Raw genomic sequence first — 16,835 nt, forward strand, 5'->3', positions numbered from 1 at the left:
CCTGTCTACCAGGAGGAAAACATAATGTAATTCTCACTTTTCTACATATTTTTCAGATCTGTATATTTTCTGTTAAAGAGAAAATGGTGTAAAAACAATAATAAAAATTAAAATATTTTAAGAATTAAAAAAGCTTTACAAATAAAAAGAAAGACAGAATAGATCTAGAACATCTCTTTTTTCTTAGAGATCTTACTTAGTCCTCCAGGATTTCTGCCCTTATCAGGATGCTTCCCGATAAATGCAGACAAATGGAACTACACTGAAAGAAAACCACTTCTGCAGATATGTGGTATCCTCAGATATGAGGAAGTCCAAAGCTGTATCAATGAGTCTGGCTCTGAAGTGAGTTTTTGACTCTGAGTTATTCATACCATTGGCCTTCTTGACCACAGAGACACATTGTTAGCTGATGCTCAAACTGACGGTCACCCAATGTCCTTTTCTGCTAAGCTGCTTTCCAGCTGGGTGGCCCCCACTATATACTGGTGCACAGAACTATAGAATCATATAATTGTTAAGGTTAGAAAAGACCTCTAAGACCATTGAGTCCAGTTGTTAACCCAGTACTGCCAAATCCCCCAAATACCTTCACAGGTGGTGACTCCACCACCTCCCTGTCTCCTTCACCCCATCCCTTTATCACTTTATAAAGCCTATAGTGTTTTTCATTCCCCAGAAGTCCAACAGATTGAGTAGCATTTCTTCTGCTTACTTCAGGACATTATGTTGGCACAATCTCTAAAATCTTGTGAATTCTACTATGAAACTACATTTAATTTGATTCCATTTTCCACAAAAGCATGGAGTTATTCCTCCCCAGTAGCAGAACTGCTCTTCTCCTTGTTGAACTTCATGAAATCCCTGTCAGTTAATTTCCCTGTGGCCTTGTTTAACCCAGCCATAAAAGGGATGTCCAAACAGCCCAAGGGAAAGCACCAACACCATGCCACCAGACAGGATGGCTTTTTAGCTCTTTACTGTATATGATTGCTTCATTTATTTTACTCCCTTCTCAACATCTGCTCCAAGTATTCATCTCATGTAATGAATCAGTAGGATCAAGAATGGAGGAATCCATATTTATGCCTGAAGGAGGCCACAGCTCCTTTCCATGAGTGGGGAATAGAGAAGGCATTCAATTTCCACCCTGTGTTCTCAGCTACCCAAATCACACTTATTGGAACACCTATGCAAGTATATTAACAAGGTTTCAAAACACTTCACTTGTACAGCCATATGACACGGCCTAGCTTCCTCAAGCAGCTTTCTGCTTAGATTTGTTTCCTAAAATCAGCCTGATGTCTTTTTTCCATTTTCTCAGGTACAAAGAGTGGCACTGGAACTGTAAGAAGGGGGCACTTACTCAGTATTGTGTGTATCAATGGTGTGAAAAAGTTCATGCAGTTCTTCTCCACTCAGAACTCCATCAGCAAAGTAAGCTTTGAATTCGTCAAAGGACAGTTTTCCATCATCTGGAACAGTGAAGAAACGAAAATTGCCTTAATTTCATTCATAATTTTGCTTGTTTACTTCATGCAGTAGGAGAGGAAAGTATTAAAACCTTCTAGGTCTCCAGCTTAAATGCAGAAGCTTTATATATTTAATAAAGAACATGATGCTAAATGTATCATCTGTTGTATCAGAGTTCTCTTCTTGGTAACTCAGTTATTCTTCCTCCTTCTTATCTTTTATGAAAAGATAGTTTGGTTTTGTTAAATTTCTATTGGCAAACACATCAATACAGTCCTGTTTTTGCCCTGATGCCATTCACTGTGGCTTCTCCCCATCCTGCCCCATCCTTCCCCTACTTACTCCCTGCCCTCTGCATGGAAGATCGGCAACCTCCTGAGACGGAGTGGGGTAGAGAAAATCCAGGGAAATACAAAAGCAGGCAATTGTTGAAGGAATGTGCTATTTCAATGAAAATTCCTTCAGCTATCTAGAGCTATCTATTTCTTTTTCCTATTCCTCCTCTTTCTTTCCTCTGCTCCCTGCCTTCCGCAGGGGAGACTGAGACTGAAGTACACAATTAAAAAGCAGCAGGTATCTGACCTGACTCTTCTCTCTAGCTATAAACACTAGTCAATACACTGCACTGGCTTGCAACACTTGTCCTTCTTCATAAAATACATCTTTCAAAAAAGTTCCATGCTTGGTGTGTAATTAACAAATAAATTAAACAAAAAGTTTGACTTTCATGGAATAGGAAGCCAGCCTTGTGTCCTCTTTCCTGGAAAGAATTTAAGCTAATTTTCTTGGTCAGCAGAGAAGAGAAAACATTTCTATTTACCAGCATAATTCATCTGAAGATTACACCAAAATATAGGAATGAGAAAAGTGGTTTGGACATATATCAGAGGTCAGTCAAAATGCTCAGATCAATTTTCATATGGAAGTTGAATTGGCCATTTAATATTCAGGGAAGTCCAATTATGAAAAAGTTTATTTTATAAATAACTGTTGTTCTCATTTGTTTGGGACAAACCCAATTATCACCCCATGGGTGCTAATTATTATCAATACCATGACGTAGTTAGGTAGTGTCTGCAGGACTAATGGGACACAGAGGGAGGGGAGGTACCATCTGATAACATTTATGAGAACAGTAATGTGGTTTACAGTAGTTCAAGAGGGAAAAGCCAAAGAAAGATTCACCTTTTGCTATTATGTAGAAGAAGTTTGAAAGATTAAACTGTAATTAAGTAATCATTTATCTAAACTGATTGAGCTTTTGCATGAAGCATAAAGAATGTTTTTATAACCTAACACTTCATAACTCTGATTTGGGTAGCACTAAATTTAGGTTCACATGTTTCTTTCTCTTCCTTCAGTAACATATTGAATCCCTCACAGAGCACTAAACAACTGTATAGGATAAGACTAAGATGTCCTAAGCATCAGATTAATCCACAATGTACTTTGGCATAATTTTATAATGGCTAAGAATCTATTCCAAAAGCAGTATCTAAATCCTGTAAATACATACTGTACTACAGTAGGCATATTTAAAAAGTACAACTGAGTAGTTTCCTCCATCTTTTACTTGCTCTTATTTCATAATTTTTTTGATTTGAATATATGGCTTCAGATATGTAATCTTCAAGAGGTTTCAAAATTGTACAAATTACATATCTTCCTCAACAAAACCATTTTGAAATGTTTAATATGAAAAGACAGATTGTAGCTGGAGATTATCATTATGATCAAAATAAAATGTCAAGATCTAGAAGAGCTAAAAACCAAGATGGCAGAAAACTGCCATGATTACCTGACTGAGAATCTCAACACATTTGCCATTTGGCACTGGTTACAGGGAAGGAATATCAAATATTGAGTTTGTCGAAAGAAGCTATGCTTCTTTTGGCTCATATAGATACAGTTAATTGCTTAATCAAATTGCCTCTGCAGCTTTATCCTTTGCTGGGAAGGGTGATTTTTATGCAAGTTATACATGTACTTAAGAAACTAGTCACTTGGCAACTTTCCTGAGATAAACATATTATGAATTTACCCACTGAAAAGCCTGGATATGACACAAAACCTGAAACATGTCTGTTTATTTCTGTCCTTTAGGATCATTGGCTTTACCTCACTCCAGAAAATTATTGATCCAACAACAGCCAGGTTGGGCACTGTAGCTATTTTCTTTAAATTTTATCATCCAAGAGCAGACATTGCCTTTTGCTTCATTGCTAGTTATTCTCAATAACATTCAGAATGTTATTGACATTGACTGACACACCACTGAGCTTGTTGTTGGCAAAACACAAGGAGATTTGAGCACCTATTTGGTACTTACAGACTTCATAGAGTTACATTAACTAAAAAAACCCCTGACTACTCAGGGCATTTTTCTGATATTTTATGAGTGTAACTGTTTTGTTAGTGCAGCTGGGGAATCAGCCACCGGTGGCCCAGGCCACCTGTGCTTCCTCAGTGCTCAGATGAAGCTCGGACCCAAAGCCTAAAAAGTGCTCCTTGTGCTGTTAAATTGAAGATGCATTTGCCTAGCCTGTTCATTGTTTTTTCCTTTTTTCCCCTTAAGTGTCAAGAATATCAAGAATAGCTTTTATTTTAAAGTCTGTATTACATGTCCTCAGCACCACCTCTCTGGGCACACCTCACTGCCCCCAAAGCACCAGATTAATGCTGTTTGGTTTAAGTGCTTCAGAGCAGTTGAGCAGAAACTTCTATTATAGATGCTTAAATCCTTTCCACTGGCAAAGTGACAGGGGAAGGATGACTCATGAAAGGCAAACTTCTCCGAAGCTACACATCGCTCAGAGTAATAAACCTTCAGCAGTATTTGCCTTGCAATGTCTCAAAGAAGCAGTTTTGCAAGACTTGCTTGCTTTTGTCTGTCTTCTCTGACATCTTTCAAAAGCAGTGTTTCTTCAAAAACAAGCACAGTCACCCATCCTCCTTGAAGCCAGAATGCTCCCATCTGGCAAACAAAAATATAAATAATAAAATTAATCTCCCCATGAAGCACTTGCAAATTTAGAAATATAGTTACACAGTGGTTTAGAGGAGTCTTTCTTCAGGTTATGATTGCATTCTTACATTTATTTCAGTAAAATTCACCTCTCTATTAAAGAGATTTTTTTTTATAAAATAGGCCCAAATGATACCCCCCAGCCAGTCTGCTGCATAAACACTAGTAATCTCCAGGACACACATTAGATAACTGATGGAGGAAAGCCACACACATACTCTCTCTTGGAGTCGAAAGTGAGTCAAAAGATATCAAGCAAACAATGAACACCAAACCAGTCTTCTTATCAGGAGCCACATCAGATGGAGCTTGTATGGCTGAATGGCAATCCTAGGGCTTATGGCAACTGGAAGAGCCACATGGAAGAGTTTATGGCAATCAGAGGGGAAAGCCACACTAGGCTAAAGCTCATCCTGGGGTTCATGCAGGAATTTGGAAAGTAGAACCCACAGCACTGCCCTGCCCAACCAGATGGTTCCCAGCCTGTCTGCAGACTGGCAACATGCACACTGCCAGGGTAGTCAGGTTTTTTAGGGTCTGGAGCTCTATGAACACAGATCTCTGCCCTTGTAGGCCAAAAATTAGCAAAGGAAGAAGAGATAACAACAAGTGAAACAAATAAATAGAAAAATCCTCTGTGGTAGAAAGTATTTATTAACCAGGAAGGTAAAAAAGGACTAGGAAATGGATCCCCCTCCCAGCTCACCTGCTCCTGGGGACCTACTGTGGGACTTGTCTTTTTGGAAGGAAGTGACAGTCGACACTGCTGTAAAAGATTTGGATCAGAGCACTTAAGTGCTCTAAGATATTACCATATGCACAGAGATCAAGATAGTGGGGGGGGACACATGACAGCAGACATAGACAAACCACATGCAAAAATAGGAAAACCACCCAATTTATTGGCATATGGCACATAGGCTGGAATCAGATCAAGAACGAGCTGCCAAAATAACAAGTTTCAGTGTGCAAAGTGAGCATGCTAATAATATCCACTAGGTTCCAGTCATAAGGGGTGGCATCAGAAGAAGTGCAGACATAGGCTGAAGCTTTAAAGAGTCTGGGCAAATGCACTTAGCTTTCATTGACTCTGATCTGTATTGTATGTTGATAGAATCAGAAATAAGGTTGAGCCATTATTCCAGCTGTCATGCTGGAAAAGCTTACCACATGCAACCAAGTGATTCCAAGGGGACTAGGCTAACAGGGAGAGAATTTAGGTTGTCTCTATAGTAATAATTTCTGGAATTTGGAGCACAGAGTCCAGCCCTGCAATGCTTGAAGGACTCAGGAAGGTCAGATGGGGAACCTCACCCCCAGGAGAGCCTGGGCTCTGAAACAGGAACCAGGGTGATGTCTGCAGTGGATGCAGATGGTCAGGAACCAAAGAGCAGTGTGCTGAGAGTTCATAGAGGGTGTGCTGCAAGGGCTTTGCCTCACTAATCCATTTTACCAGTATTGATTGAGTAATTTGGGAACTTAAATCTGGGATGCTGCAGTTCAGAGAATTTCTGTCCTCTGGCTCCTGTTCAGAATATGAGATCTATAAAGTCATCCAGTAAATGTGTGGCTCAATCATGGCCACTTTGCACCACTCAAACCTGGCCTTTCTGGGAACCATGGTGCATAGAGCTTCCTCAAGGGATTCCTGCATAGTGTTGTTTTTCTCAAGGAAGGGCACACAAGATATGAGTCACTCTGTCATGCTGTGACCTATTTGGCAGGTCTGTATGGAGGGAAGAGTCCATGTGCTGCTGCAGCAGCCATCGAGCAGCACTGCTGGGGGCAGCCCATGAGCTGGCTGAAGACCTCATGAGATGTCAGGATGTTATAGTCCCAGATAGGAGACACTGGCCTAGGAAAAAAATGCTGAAATCAGGGACTTGGCATTCCTTGCTTTGGTGTAACTATAACATTTTTCTTGAAAAAAGTTTAACCCACTAAGTGGCCCTCCAGGCCAACTTGGACAGTTCACTTTAGGGTAGATTCAAGAGATCCCTTCCCTGCTTTCCCTGCCTCTCAAAGGCATATTGTCTCAGTTCTCTGGGATGGCATAAACTATCACTCTGGTAAAAAAGCTAGAGCCACTGAGAAGTCATGGTCTGAGGACTGCTGTAGTGATACAGTTGTCATCCTGCTAGAGCTCACCTAGAGGTGCATGAGCAGATGTAGCTGGTAGAAAACTCACCTGAAAAGTCAGTGTTTATTCTGCAATGGTACTGTCAATAAATAATGAATATGAAAACACCTATCTCTGCAAAACTGACCTAGAGTAAGTGTTGCAAGATTTCCTCTTGATGATCATACAGGTGCAGTTCAGTGGCTTTTTGTTTATTCTGTGGAAATCTTGTTGGGTCACTCAAGAGTGTATGATCTGTGAATCAATCCCCTTGGTCACTGACACCAGTGGAAGGAATAGGATGCTACTGCTGCACTGATTTTAAAGAATCCTGTATTTATGACCCATGCTTTTTTGATGGGCTAATATTTGCATGATTTTATAGCTGGGCTGAAATCCCCAGATCATTGCAATCAGCAGCAATTTTGATACAGGTGTATTATCATGATATTTTATACAGTTTGAGAATTGTACATTTAAAAGTCTTATGTCCCTGCTCTGTGTCGTGGACATCAGGGGTTCTGAATGAAGACACATGACAGAAAGCAAAGATTAATCAAATCTGGCTGTATTTTTTATTTTACAGATTCTAGTTTAAATACATTATAAAAAAACCCTTTTTTTGTGGGGGGGGAAGCTTTCACTGAGTGCTTGTTTGATGTGTCAGAGAAAAAAATGAAAGCAGGCATAAATGTACGAGTTCTGACATTAATAAGATTTTGTTCCTAGTCTGCTGGTTGTTTGATATTCAGGTTTGGCAATCTATGGAACTTTAATCTCCTTTTGTTTAGTCAGTTTTTAAAATTTTCCCTCGTTTGTTTGCAGTTATTCTTGACTGCCTGCAGCATACTGTTTGCAGTGTTCTTTATGGTTAAGGCTTTGCAATTTTTTTGACAGTGACTGCTTCTATAGCAGTTATTACCTGTGATGTTTTCAAATATCTTTCTCTTAGAAGCTTTGAGGATGTTTGAGGTATAGGTTATACTCAGTGCTTTTTCATAATAGCTGACTTGTATATGCAAATCAATGACAGCATCTATATACAAACAAACTTTTCTAAACCTGTCATATTGAGTTGCCCTCTTTAGAGCTGCTGCTTGGAGCTTGAGCCCCTGCTTGAGCTTGGGGGCAGGAGTTGTTAAGTTTGGAACAAGGAAATAATGAAATACCAATTCTAATTTGTGGAGGAGAGGGACAGGTGAGAGGGTCTTCTCCTGGAGAACATGGCTGGGGGTCACTTCCTCCTCCCTCCAGGTTTGACTGGATGGATGTTTCCACACTGAAAAGTGCTGAGGGGAGTCTTGAATGCCAGAGCATGCCATGTTTCCAGAACAGAAGAGGGGACTCATGCCTTAAAAGGTGACTGTTGTTCTGGTGCATACACTCAGCAGCCCACTGCTGGGTAAGCTAGTCATTGGGCTTGGGGTAATTTGTTTCCACCTTTCTAAGAGAACAGGTCTGCAGCAGCCAGGCTCCCTGCAAGAAAAAGCTGGAGATGATAAAGTAGAAAGACTGCTAAAAGGTAAGAGTAACTGTCTTCTTCCCCATGAGGATGGGAAATGACCCCTACCATAATGCAGGCAAAGGCAGGGCCCTTTCTCCAGTTATTTTTTTATCTGGTGCTCCTTGTCTTCGGTCTGTGTTGAACCAGCAGTGTTGAGGCACCTTCCCTCAGCTAAAGGATCTGTTAAAGAGGACTGTTCCTCTTGCAGGATCAGGAGTTGCATTATCAGTAGATTATGACCTTTGTTTTTACCATCCATTTTGACAGTCAGATTGTTCGTGATTGGATTTCTGCAACATAATCTATATTTGAAATTACATTCCTGTGCTAAGAGGAGAGAATTATAGCAGAGGCTCTTCTAATTGGGAACATGTCAAAGCTGCATGGTCAGGAAAGGCCCCTGGGTGACCTTTACCAGCAACTGATGTTGTTTCACTTGACTGCAAGTCACTGTAAGGCTAATGGGGAACTCCATTTCCATCTCAGCATATCAAAAGGTGAAAAAAACACCTCATGCTGACAAGCACGTACAGATGCCACATTCACGTATGTGTGGGGTTACTACTGCTGCCTGTGAGACGAGAGACGTAAAAAATTGGCATTTTCAGTTTCCATATTTCTTCACTCTGTCCCTTGCAGAATAGGGACAAGATCTTACTTTTTGAGAGGAATTTAATGAATTTGATTTTGTTTTAAACAGCAAAAAAATTAAATAAATGAAGATTTTTCCTTTTAGCTGAAATTAGTTCTGTGTGACATCCACACACTTTCCTTTGAGCGTATGGAGTTTTATAAAGTAAACCTGACCAAAATTTCATTTTGACATGCAGACCTGAAACCTCTCCTTTCCAAAAAGGTCAATGTGCAACATTTCACCTTTATGAAATTGCTTTCTTTCCCTCAGGGTTTTCTGTTGCTTTTGTCAATATTATGAACCATATATTTCTTAAAAATCCTTCCCTATGTTTGTCCTCCATCTAAAAAAGTCATATGACCTTTCAGTTTTAAGAAGGAGTGCAGATCTGCTCCACACAGAGCAGAGCTGCTCAGCCATGAAATAAGAACTATAGATAAGTTTATGAAGCTGAATCTCTCATGGAAGCTGTGCACAGCTGATATTTCCAGAAACAGAACAGTAACAGAATTATATACATACTGGGGCTGGCAAAGAAAGAAGCCACCACATTTGTATGACTTCTTTCACATACAGGAATGACTGTTTGCTAAAGAACTTTCTCAATTAAACATAGACATAAATCATTGTAGTACTTTTGAGTAACAGCATATAGAGGTAGGAATGACAGCAACTAAATTCTCTGAGGCTGATAAGGTTTTGTATTGTGGAAACAGTTTGTCATGGGTCACATGAGCCGTTTCCCTTACTTTCATAGCCAAGTATTAGTAATGAGATAAGTAATGAGCTTACCTTGGGGGGAGGTGGGGGGAGGAAACCCAAATGTAAGTGTTCTGACCACTGAAGTGCTGTGGATCCACCAGGGCTGGGACAGCATGAGCTCAAAGTCCAGGGCAGGGACACAAAGCTGGAGGGACTCTTTTTGACTCCAAGGGAATAATGACCTCTGCTCTGCACTGTGCACTCTGACTCTCATCAGTCTTCGGGGCAGACACACACACATCTATTTCCAACACCATGAGGAGGTCTGGGGGGGGGATGCCAGCAGAGCTTGGCCTTGGTTGGTAGGTAGCTAACCTAGAAAGGCACTGCTGAAGAGGAGATTCTTCTCCTCCCCATTCCAGCCCTCACTGTGCACCATCACTGCCCATGCAAACCACTGGCAAGCTGACTGAGGGAGATAACAAAGAAAGCATTACCAAAACACTGTCACATTGATGGATTCTGTGGTTCCTGAGCTCTCTGAAGGAGGCTGTCATGGTCTCACAGGAAGTGCCACTTGCTGCACATGAGCTGGGGCAGGAATAACAATCAGAGATGGGCTGTGGGGGTGGGACTTCCCTCTCAGCAACAATAAATGGTTATTCAACAGGCTCATTTATACCATCAAACTGTACAGTAGCCCCTTACTGGTCAATAGTTCTCCCTTGTAAGTTATTATCTCCGATTTTCTCAGTGGTATCTATTTGCCTTCTCTTTATTGAATGTACACAATATCCATGTTCTCAGGATTGACTGGGAATCACTTGTCAGGGTTAAACCTGTCTTAGCTGTGAGTTTAACACTGTTCATCGCTTCTCTCATTAATAAAAAACTCAAGACTTCTGTGCCATAAATATGTGAGCTAGATTCAAGGCTTTATTTTGCCTATTGACATGTAGAAAAATACATAACTGCAAAACGTAGGAAACAAATGTGATTTCTGGATATAGCCCGTGGTGTTTTTAAAAAGTACTAAGATGAAGCTACTAACAAGTATTTCAAACCAGATTTTGTCAGTGTCACTAAGAGAACACCCACATGCACCCAATGTACAACAAACACACACACCAAAATGTGAAAGCACAAGATCAGCCCTTGAAGAACCTGCAGGGAGGATCAGTGTACAACATAATACATGGCATTGAACCCGTAGAACACATAAAATGAAATGAGGGATGGCTGGCTTTCCTGTTAGGATGACTTAACATGGTGAATCAATGATGGATTCTTTTTTCCAAAGGGAGGGGGAAGATGTGTGACCAATCTTACCATTCTTGTCTGCTCTTCGTAATATCTAAACAAAGAGAGAAAGAATAAAGTCACTTTTTCTTTTTTTTTTTTAATGCATTAATAACAAACAATGCTGTATTTAGTGTAGATTTTATGGTTTAAGATTTACATGACATTTTCACAAGGCTGCAGACAATTGTAAAGTTCTTAGTGTGTCTCCATACTTCCCCCAGAGTATTGCTTTATTTAACTCCTCCTGTGTTGTGTGCACTACTTACCAAGGACCATAACAAGAACCACTTTTATTTCTAGTTTGTTTATGGATTATAAGGATGATGTTTAGGCACACAACCTGATACCGTATGGCTACAATGATACTGGATTCAGCTTTGAGAGAAGTGGTTTAAAGAAGCAGAGCAAGTATGATAGCTGGGAGGATGCACCGAGCATCTGAGATGGTGAGAAAGGCTAATGGTTTGTAGAGGTGGAGGAAGCAAAGGGGTAAGTCAGGAGAGGAGTCTGGTGGCATGAAGGGATCAGACTGGGTGGTGGAGACAGCAGCATCAGATGTATAGGAGCAAATTTGAGGACTCTGATAGAAAGTAGAACCCCAATATAGAAGAGAGGGGAGAGGGAAAGCATAGAGGTTTATAAGCTATGAAGCCAAGGACAGCATGAGGGTGCTTACTGTAGATCCCTCCCTTCAATACGTCTGCCACAAAATTGTATGTGACCCCAGCTTGCCCTCTCATTGGTCTGCCTTTTCTTCCCACTGTAAATGACACCTGAGGAAGAAGCTATTTAAATATTTAGGTGAAATTCTGTAACTCCTCATGTAGAATCTGAGAAGATGATCCTGGGGAATTAATCCACAAAGAGAGGTGGCAGAGCCTTCCAGGCTCAGCCCTGCCATCAGCAGGGACACAGCACCAACCCATCTGGGACTATATGCAGGGCCCTGTCTTACTGCTGGTGACATGCTGGCATTGCAACTGTCCCTGCTGGAGTCCCACCACAGGCACCACCACATCAGTGGACACTTTGGAGAAAGACTCAGGGACGGAGAGTGGAACCGACAGAGGGAGTCTCCTCCAGCTTCTTTGCTCCCTGCTCTTCAGATGAGGTGGTTTTGCTGTGGTGTGGTCACTACATGACACTTCAGATATGAGCAACTGCCATCTATTGTCACCCTGCTACATTTCCGAACGTAATCCCCACCAGTACTTCAGCCTGAACCACAAAAGGGAGTCGTCTGGGCAATGCTGTAACAAGTGTAGGCAAGGGAAGAAAGCAAATCTTCCAAATATAGTTTCTATTGCTGCTATGAATATCAGTAAAGTGTTTCAAAATGAGCACATACATTTTTGAGGGCTGACAGCAACGAAAAAGTTCTTTGGTTTGATAAGCCACTAGTAGCATTTAAACAGCTTGTCCAGCACAGGTCGTAACTCTCTACTCCTGGAGGTGAAACCAAAGAAGAAACTCAAGGATCCAAGTGCCAAGCTCTGTTGAAGCATCTTTGTGATTGTGTTCTGTAGGTTGAGGTTGGTGGGGAATGAACAGAGTTGTGACCCACATCCAAGATTTCACAGTTGGTCTCTAAACTGAACTTTGCTTTGGATCAAGTTTACAGCAAATAAAGTGTGAAATTTACTTAGTAAGATGATATTTGTCCTCTCTATATATCCAAATAAATCATACACTCAATTTTCAGTATGAGGATTGGGCTCTTGAAAGGTTTTAAGTTTTTAATCTTTTACTGGAAATTTTATCCCAATGAGAAATAAAGACTAAATGCAGAGCAAAGGAAGGATCATGTAAAGCATCATTAGAACAAAATAAAACCTCTTTCTACAGTTCTTAACAGGTAAAATACAGTCCTAGATTTCTGGTAGGTTAGGCTGGAGTTTTGCTGGTGCCTGGGCAGAGCTGCCAGCTATGGGCATGGGCACAGCATGTCTGATGTGGAGGAGCACAGCATGCTTCAGCAAGGGGATAAATACCTGCAGCATGGACCCAAGCAACATGAAGAGATGACCAGCGACACGTGCCACGGGTAGCAAGGGCCCGTGCAGAGCCACAAGGGCATCACACCCACACCAGGGAATCCAACCCAAGACCTCTCCGTGACCAAGAGCACTGGCTCATGGATGTACAGGACTGGGGCAGATGTAGCCGTGAAGTTTCAGTCAAACAGAAGTGTTCCGTAAATATGGGTCAAGGGTGGCAAAAGCTTCTGCACAAGTAATTTTTAAAAATTGATTTTAAATAAATTATTTTTATGTCTTTATTAATTTTATAATTGTTATTTAACATTTGCATTAAGTTTAATTAACTTAAAAAAAACCAAAACAAAACCTTAAGGAAATATTAAAATCCTTTGGGCACTTTAGAGGGACTTTGACACAAGGCCAGGGAGGAGGTTGCACTGGAAATCCTGTCTTGCTCTCATTAGGTCTCTCTCTAGAGAGAGACTATTTACAAGAGCATGTAGTGACAGGACAAGGGGAAATGGCTTCAAGCTGAAAAAGAGTAGATTTAGGTTAGATATTAGTAAAAATTCTTTACTATGAGGATGCTAAGGCACTGGAACAGGTTGCCCAGAGAGGTGGTGGCTGCCCCATCCCTGGAAGTGTTCAAAGCCAGGCTGGATGGGACTCTGAACAATCAAGTCTAGTGGAAGGTGTCCCTGTCCATGGCAGGGGGGTTGGAACTGGATGATCTTTAAGGTCCTTTTCAACCCAAGCCATTCTGTGATTATATGCCCCAATTGGACCAGGACCTCAGTGCTTGTCCTTTTTCTGCAGTCTTACAGCCAGTCTCTTGCTGCCTGGTCTAATTTAAAGGTGTTTGTACAGATGGGGCTACTTCACTGAGGGGTAATCACATAGCTACACCCCCCCCCCAAATGTCTAAAATATCTATTACATGAGTGTAGTTTTACAGGAGGAAAGACCTCTAGGGTCCAGTCCCTGATTTGAATCAGGTAAGAGACTTGATTTGAATTTAAAATTTTCCTCCAGATGTAGGAGCAGAATCACAGCAGCCCCCCCCCCTTCCTCCTCTTCACAGTTCTGTGAAAGGCATCTGCTTTCCTATAAATATGAACCTGACACTGGTTTAAGAAACTGCTGAAAATTAAACAACTTTAATTTTTTTTTACTTTGGTAAAATCATAAGTTTTCAGTCTATCAGATATTCTGACCATATGCAGTTTCCTAATCCAGTGTGCTGAGTTAAACTGGGGAGTTGGTTTCATTCAATGTATTTTAACTCTTTCCTGGCAACTTAGATTTCTGTCTTTGTGATGTATGCCTGTAATTCTCCTGTTCCTCTTACAAATGGTATCTCTAAGACAAAAATCTGCATTTTCATTATATACTTGAACTGAAATAATAGAAGTCAACAAAGAGTCTAATTTAAATGATTTCTCATGGAGGTTAGAGATAGGAGATGAGCAGATGAGGGCTGCTTGAAACAATTCAGCGGAAAGGTCAGGGAAGTTATTGTCAGCACATTAGAGAAAACATCTAGATAAAGGACCCTTTAATGCAGAGCATGGAATTTTGAGCTGATATTGTGGAGTAACCCCAATACAGGAGCTGGTCTGAGGTAGGTCAGAGTTGGCAGTAGAGTTGGTCTGAAGATTTGTAGGTTTCATTAAGGTCAGGGAATACCTTGGAGATCTTTAGGTGAGAGTTTGCCGTTTATCAGGACTTCCCCCAAAGAAAGGTTTTGTGCTGGGCAAGTTTGGACAAAAAACATAACAGCTGCACCTTGTGATATGCTGAGTTCTTGGTGATGGTCTAAGGGTGGCCAGATGAACAGCAGGGCACCTTGCTGAGCTCGCCCTCAAAGGGCTCAAGGGCTCAGGGTTCTCTGTGCATTGACCCTGGGCACCTCAAATCCATCAGGGTCTAACGGATGGGAGGCAGTCTGCAAGTGTGGGGAAAAAAAATCTTTTCAGGGTGAGAAACTCTGTAGTGAGAAGCCCCTTCCAAATTAAAATAATAAAATTCCAAGCAACATATTTTGAAAGGTGACTGTTTTCACCCAGAACCTCTCGTAAACACCCACAACCACTAACCTGCTCTTCTTGCACATGCAACCATCAGAAGCGAAAGGGGAAAGGAAAAGGAAGAGGGGAAAAGGAAGGGGAAAGGGAAGCAGAAGGACCAACAGTCTCACTGTTTTTCACCTCTTTCCACAGCTCCAGAAAAAAAAGAAAAGAAAAAAAAAAAGAAAAAAGATAATAAAAAGAAAGAAACTGGGGGGGGAGGGTGGGAAAAGGAGGGGGGCAGGAAAAAAAAAGACAAGAAAAAAAGGTAAACCAGAACAAACCATATGCCCCCCACCCCAAACGCTGGCAGCTGTCCTGTGCGGAAGTAGAGGCTCATGCCAGGAGTGCCGCGTACTCACATCGCGGAAGATGCGCAGCCCCGCTCCCCGCCGCCGCATCCGCCCGCCGCAGCCGCCGGCACCGCCGAAGCGCCCCGGGGCCGGGATGGGGGCGGCGGACCGGCCCGGGGGATGGCTCCGCCGGGGGCAGAGCCGCACCGCGGCCACCGCCTGCCCGGGGAAACCCCCAGCGGGGCAGGAGAAGAGGCGGCCGTCGGTGCTGTTTGCCCGTGCGGGAAGGGTTTGTCCCATCCCGCCGCGCACACACCCTGTTGCATCTTTAAAGCGTGTTCGTGGGGAGACTTGCTTTCTCTCCATGAAAGAAACTTGGCTCTTACAGTCTGTCTTTGTCAGGCCACATCATCAGTTTTCATCATCATTTTGGCTGCTTTCCCCATCAGTACAGTCACTTTTGGGGCGGTTTTTCTCGAGCCACAAGACCCCAGACTGAGGTCTCGGCGGTGCGGAGGGGTGGTGGGGAGTGACCGTGCTTTCACATTGTGCTTGCCGTGCGGAGACCGCGATTAGCTGCACTCTGTTAAAAGCGCTGGGGCTTGATGAGAAGGTTCTTGAATGTAATACACCTCTCAAAGCGGCCTGGCCAAAAATCAGGGGCTGCGGGGACATTGGAGCGCCGGTGTTCGCGGAGAGGAGAAAGCGGGGAGCTGTGAGATGGGGCAGGAGCGGGCTCTGCGGGGTGAGGGCAGGTGAGGAGGAGAGTGCCGGAGTAGGGGGAAGGAGAGCAATCCTGAGGGACCTTCCCCACGTATATTTTCAGACCCGTGCCAAGAGGTTATTTCATGGGTATAGCGTAACGGGGGCTTTGACTTTGTTCTCTCACCACATACCACCAGCAGATGGCATCGCAAGTATAGATTAACAATAAAAATAACATATATTAGATACTATGTTTTATATATTACCGTATATGATATTATGCTTCACAACGAATGTTAGAGTGAAGTTTTACTTTAAAACACCTTCATGTTGAAAGCCCTGGCGTGACTTGCTGAGTGTGGGTGTTTCTGCTTCTTCCACCTCCGTTTCCACATTTCAGAGGAAAATCTGAGAGGGGAGAGAGAACTGTCCAAATGGAGAGACAAGGCATTTTACAAGGTGAGCAATTTTTATATCACTTCCTAAAGATGGTTTGAAAAAGAGGTGGAAAGATCATCGTGACCTATTTTTGCTTTTTAATAATAGTGAAAGGCTTTTATTTAATCTGACTTTTATAACGGAAGTATGGGAATGTATTTCTTTCCAGAGAGATAAAAGAAGAAAAAAGTCCAAAGGTTGTACCAAGAGCCAGGAGGGTGAGTGGAGATAAGAAAAATCTTCTTTAGACTATAGAGGGGCTTGTTTTTCTTAACTCTTACGACAACCACAACAATAATTTACATATTTAACTTTCTTGACTAGTTACTCTCTTGGAATAAAAAGGCTTTTGATGAAGAACCAGTATCATTCCCCATTGATTGACCTTAACATTCACTGAGAATATTTTGTTTGTATAGAGAAATCTTCCTTAAAAATTGTAAGAAAAAAATTATACAATGCTGATATTTTTAGGGTAAAAATTAAAACATAAGAAGCAAAAATGACTCAGGACTTTTATTATATTAGGAAGCTTTATTTCCATTACTAAAAAGCTCATTTGCAAATCATCTTTGCATGACATAGAAATGTGAAA

At 41.8% G+C, this 16,835-nt stretch overlaps 1 protein-coding gene across 1 annotated transcript in view; it reads right to left on the minus strand.

Moving 5' to 3' along the window:
• The window catches only part of NECAB1 (N-terminal EF-hand calcium binding protein 1), a gene marked incomplete at its 5' end in the record, with an annotated part of 54,379 nt that extends 43,556 nt beyond the window's left edge, over positions 1-10,823 (minus strand). Inside the window, 2 exon segments of the mRNA XM_018076136.1 lie at positions 1,367-1,475; positions 10,787-10,823. Coding sequence (XP_017931625.1) covers positions 1,367-1,475; positions 10,787-10,823 — 146 coding nt within the window.
• Positions 10,824-16,835: the final 6,012 nt, after the last annotated feature.

The sequence above is a fragment of the Manacus vitellinus genome, unplaced genomic scaffold (genome assembly GCF_001715985.3).
Source record: "Manacus vitellinus isolate BGI_N305 unplaced genomic scaffold, ASM171598v3 scaffold_1_pilon, whole genome shotgun sequence".
NCBI lineage: Eukaryota > Metazoa > Chordata > Aves > Passeriformes > Pipridae > Manacus > Manacus vitellinus.